Source organism: Astyanax mexicanus, chromosome 25 (genome assembly GCF_023375975.1).
Source record: "Astyanax mexicanus isolate ESR-SI-001 chromosome 25, AstMex3_surface, whole genome shotgun sequence".
NCBI lineage: Eukaryota > Metazoa > Chordata > Actinopteri > Characiformes > Acestrorhamphidae > Astyanax > Astyanax mexicanus.
Genome location: NC_064432.1, coordinates 17703741 through 17726955, shown reverse-complemented (window position 1 = coordinate 17726955; position 23215 = coordinate 17703741). Strand labels below are relative to the sequence as shown.

Here is a 23215-nt window from a genome sequence, read left to right as displayed (position 1 = left end):
TACACAACGGACTAAAGCAATGGGACACCTGCTCATTCATGGCTCCTTTTGAAACCAAGGGTAATAATAAAAAAAAAAAGTATATTCTGCTTTTGTTGGAGTAACTAGCTCTACTGTCTGTACAGAGAATGCTTTGTATTATATTCAGGAGCATTGCTGTGAGGATTTGATTGCATTCAGCTACAAGGGCATTAGTGAGGTCAGGATGTTTGTTAACCTTATTCCCGACTCCCTAACTAATCCCATCTAAACGTACTGGATAGAGAAACATCGATCCCAAAAAATACAACACATTCCACTGCTCCAAAAATCAATGCTAAGCCTCGCTTGAACTATAATATTTTATATCTTCTTGCCATGAGCACGCTGACCAATGTTCAGTCTCATGCACAAGATAACACCTCATAACTTACAAAGGTGTGGATGCCCCTAAGCTGTCCCCTGAAGAAACACTAATCACGTTACTTACTGCTATTCCTAAATCTTTCAATAGAAGCTTATGTCTAAACGCAATTTTCGATAATGTAATTGATAAAATAGATAGATATTTACTTAATATGACCATAATTTGTACCATAAAATAACAACACACTTCTGAGTCAACTGATGATTCAATATAAGCAATTAACCTGCACAGTATCAGACTTTACCTAAAGTTCCAGCAGGACACGGCTGCAGGGCGACCAGGCCTTGGCGTGTTTTGGGCCAGTTTAGCTCCGCCTCCACGGTGGGGTTGCAGAACTCCACAGCTATATTAGGCAGGAGGGAAGAGGGCGGCGGCCGTGTGCTCGCGTCTGGAACTACGCCCCCTGCAGGCTGTAACTCAACGGCGGTGGTGCGTGGGAAAACAGTGGTCAGGGGTGGAGCCTTTGTAGTTGTGGTCCTGGTCGTCATTGAGGTGCCAGTAGTAGTGGTAGTGGTGGTGGTGGACATGGAGACCGTGGTGGGACGGGTGGTGGTCCTGGTGGTCGTGGTGTCCATTAAGATGTGAACAGATGATGAAGACTCTGAGGAAGCAGAAGAGAGAGAGTGTGAGTCATTCTAAACACGACTACTTCTACTTCCACTTTCACCAGATTATTTACATAAACCCCATCTTATTTTTACTCATCTCCTTTATTTTCTCTGCCTTATGTCCTGAGCTGTTTAATGAAGGTGCAAGCCCAGGTGATAAGGGACAGACACAAAGAGAAAAAGATAGAGAGAGAGAAAGAGAGAAAGAGAGAGAGAGAGAGAGAGAGAGAGAGAGAGAGAGAGAGAGAGAAAAAAAAAAACTCAGTGTCAGTGTGGGAGCTGTGGGGCTGCTGTAGGATCAGCGCTTCAATTAGAGTTGGCAGATTTACACAACAGACTCAGCTCGGCCTCCAACCACTTCACTTAAACATTACACTCACACGCGCGCGCACATGCACACACGCACACACACACACACACACACACACACACAAAGAGAGACAAAGAGAGAGAGACAGACAGACAGCCGCAGGCTTTCTGAACGTAACAAATATTAGCAAATCAATAAGAGCGCTCAGCGCCGCCATAACAGCACTGGACTCCTGGCAATTATACTTTCTCTCACTCTTTCTGTCTCTTTTTCACTTCATTACTCTCTCTCTCTCTCGCTCTCCTTCTCTCTATCTTTCTCTGTCTATACACACTCATGCAAACATAATTAGACAATAGTAATCATGTAATTAGCCAATTGTATCTTAATTAGAATAATATCACTTAAGTGAAAGTTATAAATGTGTGATAATTTTCCTGGTCTAACTATTGAGCTATGTACATTTTTTTACAGAATCTGTACAATCTGTAATGCTTTTGAACTAATAAATAAATCACCTACAGTCACAATGCCATCATGCTATCATCTTAACTAACGTGAAACTATACAGTTATTAGGGACACAATTTAAAATGTATATAATAACAATTTTCTATGCGTTTTATAGCCAAACTGGGTATGCTGCCTCCACTGCTGAATAAAATCCTGAAGGAAACACTACTGACTGGAAATACACAGCTGAAATTTATTTAGTCAGCAGCACTTTATGAGGCTGTGCTCTATACGGCACCTCAGAGAGGGATAGAGACAGAGAGAGAGAGAGAGAGAGAGAGAGAGGAAGAAGAAGATACGAGGAGGAAGACAGGGGAGATAAACGAAAGAGAGGAGAGGTGAGAAGGAATCAAAACAAAGCAATAAAGCGAGCGAACAGGCCGGCCAGTGGCAATCAGCAGCAATTAGGAGAGTTTCACTGTAGCAGCAACTACATCTGACTGCAGCGTTTAGACCTGCCACACACACTCTCTCACACACAAACACACACCAAACACACAGAGGCGCAATTCACACCCAGGGTGGCTCATGGGAGAGAAAATAAAGCAATCATCAATCCAGGATTACAGGCTCAGAGTCCGTGTGCACCTGCAGAACCTGCACAAGCAGGCCTTCCTGCATCAGCTCCAGCAGAGCTTCTATAAGCTAATTAATCTTCATGATATCAGGCCACCTAATTACATGGGTACTTCACTGATCTGGACAAGTGATGAGAGAGTGTGATATTTATAACATCCAGCAGATATACCGAGCTAGTACTGTAACATCTCTAATCTAATCACCTAATATTACTATTTTACATTAAACACTAGAGCTGGAAGATAGATCATGTTTTGATATATATTCAAGATAAATACACTAAAAGAGCTGCAAAAGAACATCAAACTTAAAATGCATTACCTGTGTGCAGCAAAAGAGGGAGATCTTTATGCTGCAGTGACATAACGAGACTGGAGGTAGAGCGAGGCAGAGTAAGGCAGAGGTCCATAGTGAATACATACACCTAACTACTACTTAGTCTGGTAAGAATTAGTGTAAAACAAGAGCCAAAACAAACTTTAAGGAGCCTTTTCTTTCTAATTATGGCATTAATCACCATAAACAATATTCTACATCAAACATTGCCATTTTCTTTATAATGATGGCAGTATTCACCAACAAACACCAATATTCTCTATTAAAGAACAATATTCTCAATAAAACATTACATTTTCTTTCTAATCGTGGCATTACTTACCAACAATCACCAATACTTCCATTGAAAAACAATATTCCCCATCAAACACTAAATTTTCTTTCTAATCATGGCCTTACTTACCAACAATCACCAATATTCCCCACTGAACAACAATGTTCTTTATTGCGGAACAATAATCTCCATCAAACACTACATATCCTTTCAAGCCACGGCATTAGTCACAAACAAACATCACTTTTCTTCATTTAACACCAACACTGTCCATCAAACACTCCATTTTCTTTCAAATTGTGCTATTGCCCACCAAAAAAACATCACCATTCTCCTTTGAATACCAACATTTTTCATCAAACACTAAATTTTTTTTTCAAACTGTGGTATTGCTCATCTACATTCTCCATTTAACATTCTCCACCAACACCAATGTTCTGAGTGTTTGAAAGTGCTGTGTGTTCATATACGGTGGTTCACTGTGCTCTGGCCTTCAGTTGCACTGTGGAATCTGAAGCACTGGATGCTCTGCAGTGTTGACCTCAAGGTCCACTTCATTCAAACACTACAAACACAACCAATAAACACAAAGCACTTCTGTGAAGAAAGATAGAACCTACACTCACACTCACACACACTCTGGTAACCTGGAGCAATTACAGTCAGAAGATAAGGTGAAGAGCACTTCAGTCCTCACACAGCAAGACTGACAGAACGACACAATCAGGCAGATTGGACCATTTGAGAAAATACAGGAAATGTGGAATTTGCCAGTGACGTGGAGTGAGACAAGTGATAATAAACGTGTTTACTTGAGCGCTGAATGTGTGTATGAGAACGAGGAGCTCTACAGCTAACGAGAAAGAAGCCTGCGTGTGCGCGAGTGTGTGTAAAACTCCGGCACGCTGTAGCGCTTCCTACTAGACACGCCGTTCACACACTTGTCTCTGGAAAGTGCTAATTACAACACTTCCATCTGTCTGGTGACCATATGCAAGCATTAAAAGAACAGCTAGAGAGAGAGAGAGAGAGAGAGAGAGAGAGAGAGAAAGATAGAGAGAGAGAAAAAGAGAGAGAAAAAGAGAGAGAGAGAGAGAGAGAGAAAGAGAGAGAGAATGGGTCTCCAGAACTGTGTTGTGGAACACAGCCATATGCTTGGCAAAAGATTAGCAGAAGAAAATGGATTCTTAATGAGTAATCTACGGAAAATCTCTCATCCGAGAGACCAAACTTCTGCAAATTCACATCCCGCCTTTTCCAAACCATTATTATACACCATTAAAGCTCACGTTTTTCTTCTCACTATAATAACACTCCAAATCTGAGAGCAATTTGAAGATTTCAAAATAGCTTATGCTATATCCAGGGCCTGCCTGACCACTGTATATACTGCTCCAACCAATGGGAACAAGGACTATGTTCACAGATAAGTATAACCAAAAACTACATTACAAATAGTATTTCTGGAGCCCTCCCGCCACAAGAGTTGTGTGTCTCATGTCAATCAGAATGCGACTCCTTTAGGACATGAATAATGGAAAAGGGTTCCACTAAACTGATGGAACAGAAGTGAGGTAAATTTGTGATTGTTCTTTTGTAGGTTGTATTGTTAATGACAGGAATAGGAACCACAGCCATGGGATGATATTTACAAGAGTGCAGCAGTTATACCACCTTGAACGCTTTACAGTGCTGCAGTAAACATACACAAACCAAACTCTGAAAGAGAAAAGTGAAGAAGTACTGTTTTATACTGTCTAGTACTCGTGTAATCTGTCACAAATGCACCAAATACACACTGAGATGTGAAGTCATCACTTGCTGTGCTAGTTGAATTTGTTAAAGTTTCTGTTCCACATTAAATTCTGCATTATATTCACACAATTACAAAAACTTAACCTTAACTCCACCACAGGACCCACCTTACATGCTGTCGCTATAGTCACACAATCAGACTGGTTCTTATGCTTACTTATGTTTGTGCAATTAACAGTTTGGTCTAATTTTATAATGTATAAACATACAAAGGGAACCTAAAATTAGGATTTATATCCCAGCAGGGAAAAAAATAACCACTCAAGCTGGTTAAGGTGGCTGACCAACGTACAACAGCTCTTGATCAGAATAAGGTATGTTTTTCTTTGAGTTTACTTTGGTTTAGCTGGTCTACAAGCATAGGAAGGCCAAGTTGTTTGGCCAGCAGTTTAAACAACATGACCAGAATGACCAGAAAACTGATTTTCACTGATTTCCTTTCTCTTTCCTACTGGCTGATTACTTGTTTGGTAACTGTAATGGTTATTTCATAGCAAAATTATCTGGAATGCACATCTCTAAACAGCTTGTTCAGCTACTGTGGGTCAAACCTGAGCCGCTCAACATGTGGGCTAAATTAGGTTGATTACCTTCTGGCTAAAGTGCAGTTCTAGGACAGCTTACTTATGTTTGACATGAGGCCACAGACCTCAGCAGAAATGCAACAGTTTTAAACTTTGTTCTGCTATGATTACTAAACTCATAGTACCATATTAGCAAGATTTTAAAATATGTCTGGTCATGCTTTAGTCCAGCTTGGTGATAGTATTTAAGGTAGTTGACCAACTGGGTCATGTTGGTCACATGCTATTCAACAAGTGTGGTCATACTTGTCAGACATCATGGAAATGCAAACCATGCTGGTCCACCTACATGGTCTAGCTTGGTCAGATTAATGATGTTTAAAGACCAGCCAAACCATTAAAATAAGACATAAACTTACATATAGAACTATGCCAGTCAAACGTTAAGCTTGGTGATGCATGTCATGCTGGTTAACCTGTGTAGTCATGCTTGTCACACATACTGGTATTGGTGGTCATGCTGGTCAACGAACCTAGTGAAGTGAGTCCTGCTGGTCAACCAACAGGGTTGAGATTGGTCACACTGGTGGTTTACGGATTAATCAAGATTAAATGTGACTGATTAAAGTCCAGCTTTAGCCCAATAAACTCAAACAAATCACTAAGACCTTTAGAGCAGCTTTAGATCCAGTATCTTCCTAAACTCTTTGCTTTGAATCACGTCCAACAGAGCAGACTATTATATCATCATTATTTATTTGACATGTAATTGTGTGGAGGTTAATTAAAGAGTGTAAAGGATTAAGGAGCCCTCACAAAGCACAGTGTACTCACCTGTCCAGACACAACACCACTGATTATAGGCTATTAACCACAACGCAACGTAATGATGAGAACACCAGACGAGGTTAATGTCATGCCCTTTGGAAAGCTATCACTTTACCAGTGTTCTCATACATGGGTCTATATCCCGGCCGCATTATCTTCACTAAATATATGCGGAGTGTCATAACAACGCAGTACACATCTCCATAAAAGTCCAATTCTAATGATAATTGGATGAGTTATAATGGTAATTTTCCCCAGGACCTTAAACTCCATCATACACCTGCTGTCAGTGACTGATTAACTCATAATAACAAGAACGCACCACAAACGAAAGATTTACGAAAGCCCTGAGCCACTGGGACCAGAACACAGTTTTCTCTTCATCACTTTCTCTCGCTCTTCTCATTTCCATAGCCGGCTAACGTTTCAAAAAAACAACTCCTCCGATTATCAGGATTGACGGGGTACACCAATTATGCTGTATTGTTCTGCGACGGCGAGCAAAAGCTCCTTTCCAGTCGATTTAAAGTGTTCAGGCTGCCTTAATTACCCTCCCTTCTCCTCCTCTTCCAGCAGCGAGGAAATTAAGACACCTTTCCTTCATGGCTAGAAAATGGCCTCATTATTGTGAAGCTTGGACCCCTGTCATTGCCGTTTCAAGTAAGGACTGATCTAAATTTGAAGTCATGTCACCACAAACAAAAAATAATAATAATACAAAAACAAAACAAAACTGTGGGACTTTTCCATGAGTTTAAGCAACCATTAATTTAACATTTTAATACTAGCATGACGTTGGCTCAAACTCGTGTCAGGTATTAGAGCTATATAGTCCTAACCTCTAGTTATTCCACAATCAATGCAATGCCCTTCCATGCCGCTTGACATGTGGGATAAATTAGGTCAATTACCTTCTGCCTTGGGTGGATTCCATAACTGAACTCTCTTGCTAAGAAACACAGGTTTTCATACCTCAGTAAAAATGGCAAACTAAGATGGTAAGCTACGAAAAAACAATGCTAAACTGCTTAGAGGGCCAAACACACAGTGTTAGCATAGCACAAGAAATAACAGCACTTAGAAGCCATTCAAAATGTCATAAATGGGTCATAAACGCTAAAGTTTTTACAAAATACCTTCCAGAAATAATGTACAGGTTGTGTTGAAGGACAACCTTTTATTTTAGAAACGTAAAAAAAGGGAAAATTACAAGCATACCCTTTTGAGTAATGGGCCTATTTTTAAGGCTATGTGCGCAAGATGGCTACAATCTTTAAAGCTGCCATTTACTTGAGTAAATCAATCAATCAATTAATCAACCTTTATTTTCACTCAGTAAATACATTGAGAGTAACCCTCATTTTCAATGTAGCCGAGCTTACATAAAATGCAGTTTACTTGAGAAAAACAAAATGCTAATATGGTTAATACCAATGTAAATGTAACTAAGGAGCAGGCCTGAGCATACGCTTGATGTTTACTTGGGAAAACGCTAATGCTAACTTAAGGCCATCCTTTTTAGATCCAGCTTCTTGGAACAGGTTAAAATTCATGCTGGGCTCTGCTGGTTTATGTTGCCCAATCAGGGCATTAAGCCTGACCAGCTCAGACAGACAGGACCAACTAGTAAGCTAGATTACTTTAACCATCTTAGATCAGGACATCCAGCTATCCCAGTAAGCTTGAACAGATATGACCAGTTATAACCAGCCTGACCAACTACAATGAATGTCCAAAACCCTTAATTTCCAGGCCAGACTGTTAGGCCAGGCTGTTGTTGAAGCTGATTAAGCTGGGTGGCCATTTAACAATGGTTTGAAAAGGTTCACAGAAGTTTAGCCTGTAACGTTACAGAAATAATGTTCCTGGAATTGTTCTGCCACATAGTAATACTTTCCATCACAGTATTATTAGAACCATTAGAATTTCTCACATAACATTCCCAGACAGATGAATACTAACAATATGGATATTTTACCTAATACTCCCAAAACGAAATATTGAAACACTGACAGAAGCAATGTTACCAGCATGTTTAAAAAAATGTTAAATAAAACATTGTAAGAACATGCAGAACACTTGCAGATTGAACTTTGTCAGAATGTTAATTGTAACATTCATAAAACTATTCTACTAACCAAAAATGATTAACTGGCTTAGCTCTTGATCAGTATATGGTATGGTTTTGTTATATTTTGATGGTTTAGCTGTTCTACAAGCATGATCAACCTGACCAAGCTGGACGAACAGTATTACCAAGTCTGATCCTGCTCAGGATTATTAGCTTTTTTCAAATCATCCTAACCATCAAAAAATATTTTAGACCATGTATAACCAGCTACAAACAAAACCCTGTGTTAGTTAGGCCTCATCCTTGATCACATCATTTGTTAAACAAAACTTGGTGGTTTGGGGGCTGTTTTGAAAAAAAAAAAAAAAAAAAACATGACAACGCAAAAGAGCACCAAACTTTATGTTCCTGACATTTGTATAACAAAATGTGCCTCACATATATATAAGACTAATGAATATTTAGCTTTGTTTAGCTGCGGCTTGTTGCTCCCTGTAGGTGGTATTTATTTTGGGAGAATGAATATTAATGCTAAAGCTAGCACATCTTTATCGGTTTGTTTCAACGGCAGGTCCTAAATCTCTCACCTCCTGCCAGCCCTTCCAGCAGCGACTGTCATTATCAGTGAAGTGAATATAAAATACCAGAGATGAGCCCTTCAAAACACTTCACCTGCGGAAATTGAGCAGACCAGCGCTGAATAGCACTGCACATTTCCATTCGCTGTTAGCCATGTTAGCATTTCTGGGTGAAGTATTCTGCCAAGTTCTCCTGTGTGAAATTAGTTTGGAGGCCATTTGAAAGAATTATGACTGTGTAAAAGGGCAGCAAGCTGACAAAACTAGAATTATGTTCTGTTTCTAGCATTAACGCAGCCTGCCTGGCAGCAATGTATTTTGTTAGCAAACACGAATAGCGGATATTTAGCTTGTTAGCCGCGGCTTGTGGAGCCCTGTAGGTGGGATTGTGGGAGAGTGCAAACTAATGCTAAAGCTGCTGCCATCTCTATCTGTTTACTTCAGCTACAGGCCATAAATCTCCCACCTCAGGGCTAGCATTAGTGATTAGCATTAGCGGCTAGCCTCAGAGTGGCAGTGAATCAAGAGGAGCAGAGTGATGCTAATGTAGTGATCTAATGTGACATGATACAGCGGTAATGACCTGAGCCAGGCTGCTGTTTACGGCTTAATTGCTCAAGCTGCCTCCATTAGACAGCCCGGGGCAAAAGGAGAAGGTGTAAAGGAGAGAGGCGTGGGCATACATGTACACAAACACACACACACACACACACACACATATATACACACACACATACACATACACATATACATACACAAACCCACACACACACACACTTAAACACACTTACATATGACAAGCAGAACTCAAGTTAATGGCCATTATCTCACTGTTTCTTGCCCTTTCTTTTTTTACCACCCTTATTCACACCCTGTCATACATGCACATCTGCCCTGGGGCAAAGCCTGACGGGTGGATCTGGAAGCTCAGGGAGAAGGAGCTGTGCTATAATATTACAGCCCCTTAACACACAGACACATACACACACTCAGAACATTTTTAACAAGAACATCTGTACACCTACTATGCATCATTTAGTTACTTATTTATTTATTTACCTGCTGAAAGAAACTGCAAGGTCATCTAAAGCTGGTTGACCATCACCAAGCAGGACAAGCATATCCAAGACCAAAGCAGTCAACTAGCATGGCTAACACCACCAACATAACTAAGCTGGTTGACAAGCAAGACCAAACCAAATGAAATGCAGCATAAACTATGCTGGTCTAAACACTGTGTTATCCAGCTATCTTATAAATATGATAAAGAGAATGTTTTTACCTGAATAACCAAAAAAAAATAATAATAATCATTAAAGACACCAATGTTTAGGACCATCTGACACCATCTACCAGCGAAAGCTGCTTTAAGTTTTCAGGTACAACTATGTAGATATGCAGCCACATCTACAGTACAACTATGCAAATCAGATCCAGAGACTACATTTGGAGGAGGTTTGAAATGCAATTTAATTTGAATTTGTCGCTTAAATCATATTTCGACTGCTTCTTCTGCGTCACTTAACACGACAAACAGCGACCTCATCAAATCCAAAGTGACAGAAGTTGACCATGCTATCACAGCAACCCGTGCAGATACGTCTCTTATGTCCAGACACACAAATCCAATCTGATCACTCGTCCACAAAAAAAAACAGTGTGAACAGTCATCAACAGGTCTGATTTAAGTAATTAATCCGATTTATTTATGTGAACACAGCCTAACTATGAGTCTCTCAGTGTGTGTCTGAGTAGCCTGGCTTACTCTGCGCATTCTGATTGCTGAAGTAGCTGTCAACCACAGCAGCTTTCTGAGAGTGACTGTTAAGACACACACACACACAAAATACACATATACAACAAACACACAACAAACACACACACAGATGGCAGTGTGTACTTGACACATGGGGATGCCAGACAGTAGATATAGTGTGTGTGTGTGTGTGTGTGTGTGTGTCTTTTGATGCCAAACACATCATGGTGAGAGCCATGATCTACAGATGGCAGAGATTAAAAGGTCTCAAAACCAAAGAGACAGAAAGAGACAGAGAGAGAGAGAGAGAGAGAGAGAGAGAGATGACTTCATAATCATAATCAGTACTGTATTAATGTGTGTGAGTCAGAGCTGGGCTGAAGGTGAGGGTCTGATGGAATCTGATGTCACTGCCGTACAGTATTACAGTTGTCTGATTTGACTGAGGCTGAGGTAAAGTTATTAGACATGCTGAACATTTAACCGCAGTCAATATGTGTAATGCCTCTCAGAGCTGCACTATAGCAAATAATAGAGCAGGAACGTCCCTGTGGAAACAGCAGGGCACTTGTTCTCATACTGTAAGTGTGTGTGTGTGTGTGTCAGGGATTAGAAATGGTAAAGGGAATGGAAACTAAAGCTAAAAATGAATTGAAATATAATTGGAATGAAATTGGATCTGTTCTCTACAGAGCCAGACTACACTCTGTTAAGCTAGCTTCAAAGAATGCTCTGTGCAACTGCACAGAAACTGTGCAAGTCAATGCCTGCATATAAACATGTACGCACCGGTTCCATTTCTTTTCATTCTATACAAATTAAACCAAACTTCTTTACCATGTTGTCAAATTTGTAACAAGAATTTGTGCAATAGAGACCAGAGGCAGAGCCAGACTCACCTACTCACTTGGTAGGGCCACTACTTTGTCCGAGAACAAATGTCTCAGACTGCCATTACTGAATTTACAGTGTAGCCTAAGGAACCAGAAGCAATGTGGGTTTTTCTACTGGGTACTCAGTTTGTCCAGTAAAAGCTAAATTACCAAATACCAAGTCAAACTGCAGTACTGAATCGTTGCTCCGATTGCTTTGTTTACTACATAGATGAACTGTAGATAGATACTTCGGTCCAGTTTATCCCATAAGCTGATGAGAGAGAGAAAACATACAACTATGCTTTGCACTTGTTCTAGACCAGAAAATAAATGTTGAAAATTTTAAGTCTAGCTACACTAGCTATAACTGCCTATCTACTAATTGTATCATATTTGCCTTCACTTTTTTATGTTTTATGTTTTAAAGTATTTGTGTAAAATTATCATAATGTTGAACTGGAATGCCATTAATTCAATTAAAGCATCATTCCCAGCTCCAACATCAATCAATTGCATTATTACGACAGTATTATTATGGCACTTATTGTACATATAGTTTGCTGCCAACTGCATGTAAAAAAACTGGAGCTGGAACAAACATACAAAACAATTTCTCTACATCTTCTGACCACACTTTCAGGCACATCAACACTGATCTTTAATCTTTCTGATCCCAAGCATACACATATTCCATTATCTCACACTAAAAAGAGCTGAGAAAAGAGACGAGTAGAATAACCAGTGTAGAATAGTGCAGAACTAACTGGACAGGGTGGAAAGTTCACTTTCAGGGGTCAGTGAGAAAGTTTACACGGAGTGAGCAGATTCAGAGTTGACAGGAGCATGAGGTCAGCTCACAGCTAGCTCTCCCTCTCCCTCTCTCTCTCTCTCTCTCTCTCACACACACACACAAACACACACACACACACACACACACACACACACACACTTTCTCTCTTCTAAAATCTTATTTTACAGAACTGACACTGAGTATCTCTAAAACTGGCTTTAAATGCTGACACTTTCACAAAACTTTATATTGCTTGAAGCTGAAATAAAGCTACATTTCACACTAAAAGTCTCCTGCAAATTGTAATTCGTTGCCACACAGAAACCACTTTGTAACACCACAGCAACCACGCATCAATATCACAGAAAAAACATACCATAGTATTACTGTTGTTTGGTGACAATATGCTGTTGTCACCAAACAACAGCATAGCTTGAACCTAGGAGCCACTAAACATCTCTGCAATTAAGGGTCATATTAAGATGACTAGACAATAAAAGAGAGCAGAGGGGAGAAAGAAAGAAAAGCAACTGAGTATGAGACAGATTAAGAAAGAGAGTGAAAGAAGAGAGAGAGTGACATATGATGGCAAAAAAGGGGAAAAAAAGTAGTAACAGAGTGAGTGAGGGAAAGAAAGATGCATTGAAGGTAAATCAGATTAGAGATAAAAAAGGCAATAATTAAGGGTGAGAAACATGACGAGAGAAAAAAAGATAGAGAAAGAGAAAGTAACTGAGAGTGAAAGTGATTAAGAAGGAGAGAAAGTCTGAGAAAAAAAAAAGACAGATTGAAGGTCAGAGAGATGAACAGACAGAAAAAAACAGAGAAAGAGAGAGCAAGCAGTTGAGGGTGACAGGGATAAAAAGCACTTTTCAGATATCAATTAGCAACACCATAGCAACCACTTAACACCACGTCATCCCCAAAGCATTTACCTGTGATATCATAGTAACTGCCAAACAACGCAATACAGCATGAACCTAGCAGACACCTAGAATACCATATCAATACCAATGATAATGACTTAGCAAAAACGTTTCATCTTTTTTAACTGCATAGAAACAGCATAGCAACTGCCTGGATGTAGGGACCACTTAAGCTGCACAGCCACTCAGCATGTCCTTCAGAAAAGGCCATTTTCTAGTTACCAACTGCTGCTGGCTTAACGAGAGGTTATAAGGCATCAGAGCTGGTCCAGACTTTTCTGTAAAATGTGAACATTTTAAAAAGCTTATATAGTAGTTCAATGTATTCAAAATGATATTAAGGAGGAGTGTAATCACCCATCACATCCATACACTGTCTCTACAGACTGCTCCTCACAGAGTTACTGCTTTAAACTGAGTTTCATACCATGATAGATATTTATGCCAATATGAACACACTTGTTCATGCAGATGTAGAATTCAAGGTGGGATAACTATAATGGAAATGAAACAAGTTGGAGCACTTGAATTTTATTCCTTTACTATTTAAGATGAAACAGAAAAAATCTAATTAGCAGCTAGAAAACACTAATTATGTAACAGCTATACCCCACCCCTTAAGGTGGAATAAAAGAAAAAGAAACCAGTGTCGCTCTTTATTTACCCGTTTGCAGATTTGTGCCACCTTAAAGGTGCAGCAGTATAGCCCAGGTACCTTGTAACTGCTTCAATGTTTAAGGCTGAACGAAAATGTAATATAAGCTGGTGTTTGTGTAATTGTGTGTATACAGCGACAGCATTTAAGGCGGATGATTGTGTAAATATAGTAACAGCATTTAAGGTAGAATTAGTGTCATTGTGTGAATATAGTAGGAGCCTTTAAGGTGGAACTGAAATTGTGAAGAATTCAACTTAGCACTTGGAGGTAACTATCTCACTTTTTAAGGTGGAATGCAATAGTAAGGAACTTTGAGTGAATATAAGTATTTGTGGGAGATTAAAACAAGTACTACACAGTACAAAACTATCAGTATTTATTCACCTCACACATTTCTGCTGAGTTTGGTTGGTGTATGTTTACTGTGGTCCTGTGAAGTGTTCTTTCAATGGCTTTATGAATATGGTTCCTACACTGTTACTTATTAACAGTGCAACCTTGAGAAGAACGGTCACAAGTTTATCGGTCTTCTGTGGCATCAGTTCACTCTTGAGGACCCTTTCTCCGCTTTGCATGTCCTGAAGGACAGTTTCACTTCATCCTCTTCATGATGATTATAATGCATCCCTATACTCAGCTGTTACCTATATTTTCAGCTGACTCCAGACGACTCAGCTGGAGAGAAAAATAAAGAAAAGAAGAAAGAACAAGCGAGGAGCCAGAATGTGTGTGTGTGTGTGTGTGTGTGTGTGTGTGTGTGTGTGTGTGTGTGTGTGTGTGTATGTGTGTGTTTGTCAAAAGCGGATTTTCTCCACTGGCTGCCCAGGCAGCACTAAGAAGCCCTGTAGATGTTCCTGTTCAAACTGTGACACAAAAACAAAGAGGATGAAAAATGATGGCGCTCACGCTCATGTGGCTACGCAAATCAGGCATGAACACAAAAACACACACACACACATACACATACACAAACACCAAACAAAACAAGCCACAACTGGCAATTGGTGAATGCACAATTCACACCCAAAAAAATAAAATAAAACAAAAATAAAATACTGTGCATAAATTACCTCAGCCTCAATTAAAAGACAGCCCAGCCATTTCTGTTGGAATGTCGAGGGACAGGTCACTGTTTCTATGCTTAACTCTGTACACAACACCATTTTTCTACTGAAAATGAAAATGGAAAATATTTTTTCTCATGCACTCACAAACTCACAAGGTTGTTGTCAAGGACATGAATCTGCTCTGTGCAGAAACACATCACAGCTCTTTTATATATTCTTTTCTCTGCTAAATGAAAAGCCACAACTGGATGTGAACAGTATTAGATAAACAACTGATTTTAAAACAGAGTTGGTGCAGAGGTGATCATATCTGATCTCTTAGTTGTGTTGTAGTGTTATACATGGACTAGCAACCACCTTAGACACCGGATCAATTTTCTGCCAACAGCCTACCAACCACTAAGCAGCACTAAGCTTGCATCGCAATAACAACTGAGAACACCACCGCAACAATATAAAAAACATCAGGGTACCAGATATATTAAAATCTGAAATCCCATATCAACCACCTTGTACCAATATCAAATACTTGGTAACACCATAACAACTCTATAGCAGCTATAGCATCCTCTTAACTTATTTTGACTATACACTAAACTGCCAAAAGCATCCGATCACCCAGGCAAATCACTGAACTCAGGTTCCAAATCAGTTCCATGACCACAGGTATATAAAACTAAGCACATAGACACCTAGAGAAAGTGTCACTCTCAGGGGCTCAGATAATTCTAGTGTGGTTCTGTTATAGGATGCCACATGTGCAAAAAGTCCAGGCGTGAAACTTCCTCACTACTAAATATTCCACAGCCAACTGTCAGTGATATTATAGCACAGTGGAAGAGACTGGGAACTAAGGCAACTCGCTCTGTGAACTTTCTGTAGAGCCAATCATTACAGACTTTTAAAATCCCAGTTGTCATTGTGATGCAAGGTAGTTGATGTGGGACTGTAGGTGGTTGTTATGGTGCTGCTTAGTGATTGACAGGCCGTTGGGTTTTAATGGGCAAGCAGTTTTATCCAAGCCTTACATCACCAAACACAATTCAGACGAGAGGATACTGCAATGCAATGTGGTTAAGTTTTTTTTCATTTTCTTGATGAACAATATCAAAACCAGCATTCCACTCTGTCATTCACTGAGAAAAGGTGGATGAAGGATCAGTGCTTCTGTCTGGACATGATGAGAAGATTAGTGATTAAAGTCCACTACCCTACCAACACACACACACACACACACACAGTCCCACAGGTGTGTGTGAGCACAGCTGTGCTGGCAGTGTGTATTCAATGCTCGGTTGGCCTTCTCTGCATGCTCCAGTGAGAGAGCAGATCAGTCTCACACACACCTACAGGGCACAGGCTGCATCAGCCTGATACAGCTTTCACACACACATACACAAACACACGCACACAAACACAGTTAAGTCTATTTAGGATTCACAAGTTTTTATTGTGTCAAATATTTTGGTGATATTATTGTGTACGATATGATATAGCACACCCCTACTTAATAATTCATATTGGTTCAATATAATTATTTTTTTAATTTAATAACTGAATAATTATTCTAGATACCTGATGACCCACTATAGTAACTCAATGATTTATAGTAAGAACTGAACTAATCATAATGCACAAATAGTGAATAATCAATAGTGGTTAATTAACATCAAGTCTGATGATACGACTGATCTGCTGCATCACGCAGTGCAGGATGAGGAGAGAGGCGGATGGAGAGAGTGGGCGTGGAAGGAGCACGGTGGAGAGGAGGGTAAGTGGCCGCGTGGCGTGAGGATGAATAAGTGAATAACAGGGCTGCAGGATTAAGGGTTAAGGGAGAGTGTATTTTAGTGTAGCAGAGTGCAGGAGGTTTCATTTTCAGAGCGAGGACACTTGGCACAGCATGATGAGGTCACTTCCTGTGCTCAGCGTGGCTAATGTGTGTAATATCACCATTTTAAACACTTTCATTTAATAACAGCCCTCTCACTGCTGCCCCTCCATCCCGGCCAGAGAGAGAGAGAGAGAGAGAGAGAGAGAGGCAATTAGGCACGGACACTCACGCCCCGCTGTTCACAGAGGACGGGCAACCGTTCACACACACACACACACACACACACACACACACACACACACACACACAATCATCACTGAGCTTAATGTACAGGGGCAAAATACTGTAAAATGGATAGAGGGAGAAAGAGAAAGTGTGTGTGTGTGTGTGTGAGAGAGAGAGAGAGAGAGAGAGAGAGAGAGAGAGAGAGAGAGAGAGAGAGAGGAGAGTAGAAAGAGTGTAATTGAGGGAAAGATAGAGAAACGAGAGAAAAAAAGGAATGAAAGAGGAAGTGAGTAACAAAGTGAGAGAAAAAGAGAAAAACATGAGCGATGAAGGAGAAGGAATAGAAGAAAAGAGTAGAAAAAGAAAGAAAAAGACAGTAAGAGGTTGACACAGAGCCAGACAGAGAGAGAGAGAGAGAGAGAGAGTGAGAGAGAAAGAAAGAGAGAAGGTAAGATATTAAGAGAGAAAGATATAGAGATTGCAATTAAGAGTGAGAGACATGGTGAGAGAAAGAAAAGAGTGAAAGAAAGATAGACAGAGAAAGAGTGCAATTGAGGGTTTGTGAAAAGGGAGAAAGATGTAAAGATAGAAAAGAGGGGAGAGAAAGAGGGACAGGAAGGGAAAAAAGAAGCTGAGGGTGAGAGATTAAAAAAGAAAAAGTGAGAAACAGAAAAAGAGAGACAGATTAAGGGTGATAAAGAGGAGACAAGGCAGAGAACAGGGATGAGAGATAGTAATTAGTGAAAGATCAAGTGGGAGACAGTGGGAGAAAGAGGGAGAAAGCAAAATGGAATATTTAAGGGTGAAAAACAGGTGAGACAGAAAGAGAAAGAGAGAGAAAAGGTTTAAGAGAGAGATGAATATGAGAAATTAAGGAGAGGGGAGGTCCAGAAAGAGAAATATTATGAAAGAGAGACAGTAATTAAGGATGAGACAGGAGACAGATGACAATACAGAAAATGGAAGGTGGGACAGAAAGAGAGTGAGAGGGTTAATGAGGGAAGGAAAGAGAGAAATACAGAGAGGAGGAAACAGAGAGATAGATGGATTGTCATTCTGTCTCCAGAGCCGGCGGTCAAGTTCAGCTTTATTAAGGCAGAATCAATGAAAGTTCAGGAAACACAAAGCTGTTAAACCAACTAAAGGCAACTAAATGTCCAGCAACTCCTCCTGTCCTTTCACAATTTCTTCAGCAATATAGAAAATATAAGACAGACAGACAGACAGACAGACAGATAGATAGATAGATAGATTAAAAAATAGATAAATAAATAAATAAATAAATAAATAAACAAATAGCATTTGTGACAGCTCTGCTACAAAAGACCTACTCAGTGCCCCAGTGAAGCACAGCAAGCAATTAGAACTTCATGTTGTCTCCATTGCAATTACTGCTTAGAAACTAGCAATATTTCCTTCACAGCTGCCAGAGATGTTTATTAAAGTTCTTTCTCCATTCTCATTCTTTAAAAGTGCCAAAACGAATGTCGCACATAGAGAAACTGTTGCCTTCCTAATTACCACCAACCCACGCACAAATGCGTGCCATGAAAAAGCGACAGCATTCCAGTTATTGTTATGTTTTTTTCAAGCTAAAGAAGAATTTCCTGAGCGCTAACTTTGCTCTTTGCTCTCCCAATTACAGAGTCCATTCAGAATGAGGCAGCTCTAGAACATTCCCTTCCTCCACATGCTTAGTTTTCTACAAGCTACAGGCAAAGCTTTCACTAAACCACCAATTACCAGATTGGTATCCCTCCTCCTGCTGCCCACTCATTCAACACAGTGCTCCTCTGAAGTGAACTGGAGCTTTTCCTGACACCTAGAATCTCAGATCCTCCCGTTAGGTACAACACTTTACACAGTTTCTTTCAGACTGGTGGATGCAAGGAAATCCAATATAGCAGTAATTGCTATGGTTTTGAACATGCTTAGTCTTTAGAGAATACACACTGAAGGCTTTTAAAGAAGTAAACATGGGTGGGCTTTCACACTGTGGATCAATTCCTAGATTTGGTGTCTTGTGACTTTTCATAAGACCATGGTAAACATTGTACAAGACAAATGTGATTGCTACTGTAGTTTGGGCATTTTACACATGGCTAGTTTGTGCTGGACATCTGTAGTGAGTTGCATGGGTTAAAGACTCTTTCTGGCTAATGTGTACACAAGTTTTAGTCCCTAAACATCTCTAATTACAGTATTTTAATTTTATCATTATGGCTTTAGTTCTTCTAAATACCTTCCTTGCAAATCCTACACCAGATTGGTTCTTATATCCTTACGTCTCCTTTCTTCTCTCTCCCACGAGTTGTCCCCTGCTGCCTGCTAAACTGAGGTGCAAGTCCAATCTTGGGTGGGTGCCGGTGCCTGACTTCCCTTGATCAGGCCCCTTCCACTGTGTGAATTCACAAGTCTCAGACTCTTTCTTATGTACTGAGATTGTTTCTGGCCTGGCATTCCACTAACCTGGTGCTCACTGTGAACTGTCCTGAATCAATGCCTTGGAATAGTGCCTAGTTTAAGGTACCAGATTCCATATTTGTCTAATAGAAGTTGAGTCGCGTCATCAAGTATGTACCATGTATTTTACAACTGAAAACCACACATTTTATATCTGTCAGTCATCAGCACTTAAATCTTAAACCAGTAGTGCTTACCTGGTCGACTGTCCAGAGCTCCAAAATCCAGAGAGTACTTGACCACGTGATAGTTATTCCACACATACAGCAGGTTGTCCCTAGGATTGTAGTCCACGGCTGCGATGTACTGATAGGAGTTTGGGAAAGGGATGTCCAGAAATCCATCCTTGCCCAGCTCTGTGTTGTAGATGTAGTCAATCTTGTTGCCCGTGGCCTCGCTGTCATCATCCTCATAAACGCTCTTTACCACATAGAGAATCCCACAGATCATAAAGGCATTAGAAGCTGAGCGTTTGTCGTAGGCCGTATCCCAGGTTCCCTCCACCCGCAGAGTATAAGGGTTGAGCTGGCTGATCACAATGCGTCCGTTGTTGGATTCAGTAGCGTAAATCACCCAAAGACCATTTTCATCAACTGCAAGATCTATATCAGACTTTCCTCCCCAGCGGTACGGGGAGGTATCGTGATAGTTGGCGCTGGCAATGATCGCCTCACCGCTCTTGATGCGAGTCCGAAGATCAAACTTGACAATATTCCTAGTGCGCTCCTTGTTGAAGAAAAGTGCCCCATCGTAGACCACAAATCCCGTGCCGTCCACTCTGTGAGGAAGCTTGTAGGTGGTGGTGGGACGACCTGCCACAAAATCCTCCTTGCTGGAATACTCAGTAAGTGTATCCGTGCGATAAGGTGTCCAAGGCATGTAGTAGATCTTCTCTGAGGCTTGCAGAGGGTCCTTGCACCAGGCACCTGACTGATGGTCCGATTCGAAGAGATGCTCACTTTGGTACACTCCCCGCAAAAGGCCTGGGCACAGGAAAACTGTGGACACAGAGGAGACGGATAAGATGTGGTAGAAAACAACAATTTGCACTAGTGGTCACCAACTGCCTGTAAAAGACTAATCAAATATAAGCACTGCTTTATTTTAAGCAGATATGATTAACTAGGGTTAAATAAAAAAAATAAACAGATTTGTAAATCTTCAGGGGCCAAGTTGGTGACCACTTCCATTTCTACCAAATATGAAAGCAAACTAAAAAGGTCACTTGGGTACAATCCTCTCAAGATACTGTAGACAGGAGAGAAACATGAGGAGAAGGATGGAAACAATGAAAACAACAACTTACACCAACTTTGAGAAGAACATGGATGTGATATTACAGATATTACATGATAGGATTAAGTATTAAATGACCAGACCAGCATCTTGTACTACCTTTTCTGAGTCAGAGCAGAAGTAACTTGGACTTTTTCACTAGGTACACAGTTGTCAGGTAAGTGGAACATTTTAACAGTTCTTCTATCTGCTGAAATGAGACACTGAATATGGAAGATCAGTTTATTGGGTTGTTTTGTCATTAAAATATATGGAAATGGGCAGAGCTACACATCATACTGCAACCAGCAAGTGGAGGCACTAGACCTGTGGTTGTTTTACGTTTGAGAGGCACTGCACTGTTCATGTGTTAATGCCAATATGGCCAATGGTAGTGCATTAAATATGCACTGTAGCCAATGCATAGCCTACAAATAGTTGTGTACCCTCCCTAGAAATGTAACTACACATTGTGGCAATACAGAGTGACGTAGCCACTTCTGGGCCACAAACACCATGTTGGCTTGATGCACAACAATAATTCAGCCTTTGTACTCTACAGTCATTGGTTTTGCCTAAACGTCCTTCACTGTTAGCCCCGAAGCTTCAGTTATAAACTTGCAATGAGCACATGGCTTTTCAGATAGTCTAAAGTTTCTGAACATATATTTTTTCCATTACCTGAATAGGTCATAAACCAATACAATTTACCCAGTGGCCCATACCTAGTGTATGAGGTGCCCTTCTGTTTCCGCACCCCGTCTCCAATGCTGACGTGAAGGCAAAGTGCCTCATATTTACCCTAGCAAAGGTTGCGCTGTAAATTTTGATAAATAGGCCTGGGCGTCTTATTGGCAGTTGGTCAAGCCAGGCGGTGGCTTCGGAGACACAATAATTACTTTATATTTATTACTATCTGAACATATTCCCTCCCATCGCTAAGTCCAAGCAGATATGGTCAATTTGTGTCATTTTGATTTATAATGTCTGCTTGCTCAAAACTAATAACCGGCCAGCCCTCCGCTTCCACAATCTCTGAGGAATCGGGATGCATCTCAACCAAAGGGGCATTCACAATCGTAACTTTCTTTCCGTATTGCAGAATCAGACCCGGCTTTGGACTGTGGCGATCCATAAGGCTAAAAAGATTGCATTACAAACATCATCTAATTCCTATTAATTTCCTCTGCTTAGCTGATGTCATCTATTGATACCAAAGACAATGCGATCTACGGAGAAGGCAGTTAGCGGAGGTTGTTAATTAAATACTGCACTGCTCTGGAGTTGGGAGGAGTTCATATGTATGGCTGATGAATGTATCGGAGTTTCATTGCCACATTACTGATAATTACAGTTTCAGGAGTGCAGAAAAAGTTTCAAACTTTCCATCGTCTTAAATGAACCCTGCGTCTCTGTTTTAGACTGCTTAAATGAACACTTTTTCTGCTTTTCTTATTCTTTTTGTTCACAAAAAATGAAAGCTGACAGCTCCGTTTATGGCCTGTGGGCAACCTACAGCGACGGAAGATGTCAAAATCAAGAACAGATAAAGGCATTTCATAAAGGCAGTTTCACTGTGATTAGGTCAAAGGATAAAGTTTTTACCCCTTTTACCCATGAGAAAGTTTAGCATTAAGTAAAATCATGGCATGGATTTTAACTATTACTTGTCACAAGAGTCTTAATAGCAAAATAACACCTAAATTTAATGTATAATTAATAGGAAACCCTAAGATACGATTAATATTTAAAGTATTCAAATTTAAGTAGTTAATATTATTCAGAATGAAAATGGTACTCATGTAGACATTGTAAATATGCCATATAATTAGAACTACCTTAGACATTATTAGCGTGCCATTAGAGCTTGGCCTTTGTAGACACAATGTACATAATGAAAAAAACTATGCTTATATATTATAATGCATTCATAAGGCATTATAAACACAGTGATAAATAGTAAACCGCTTTTGTTTATTTGCATTAAGCTTAGATTTCCAAAATAGCCGTGTTAGCAGCACTCAGCGCTAGTAAATGCCGCCCAACAGCGCTACACCGAGGAACCCTGAGTGTTCCAGTTACACAGGATACTATTAGCTAGCGGTTCGTCCCACATCTCTTGTTTTAACATGGTAAAGCACGCAGACTACACTCTGATATACTCACAGTTTACACTGTGAGTATATCAGAGCTTACAGTACTAATATAGGCATTTTAAACATAGTGTTTACAGTAGTATAGGACTAAAGTATGTATTATAAACATTGTGTTTTCATTTTTCAGTATATGCATTAAAGCTCACCTTCCGTCGTTTTTTCTTTCATTTTAAAATGTCTAGTTGTGGTCTCTAGTATGAATGAATGACATGTGAGCCGTTTTTGTAAAAAAAAAGTGCTCAGGTGTCTCTGTATAGCTCTTTTTTAATGGACTGTTTTAGGGGTGTGTCCAAAATGACCGGATTCCAGCTTTGCTCATGAATATTCATACATGCAAACAGCATGCAAA

At 40.1% G+C, this 23215-nt stretch overlaps 1 protein-coding gene across 32 annotated transcripts in view; it reads right to left on the bottom strand.

Moving 5' to 3' along the window:
• Positions 1 to 23215, bottom strand: part of LOC103047288 (adhesion G protein-coupled receptor L3) — a 365140-nt gene that overhangs the window by 115922 nt on the left and 226003 nt on the right. For all 32 annotated transcript variants that reach the window (XM_049472032.1, XM_049472031.1, XM_049472044.1 and 29 more), the window contains 2 exons: positions 19633 to 20433; positions 651 to 1007 (listed from right to left, as the gene is read on the bottom strand). In XM_049472032.1, the coding sequence (XP_049327989.1) occupies positions 651 to 1007; positions 19633 to 20433 (1158 nt within the window). The remainder of the gene's footprint in view (positions 1 to 650; positions 1008 to 19632; positions 20434 to 23215) is intronic.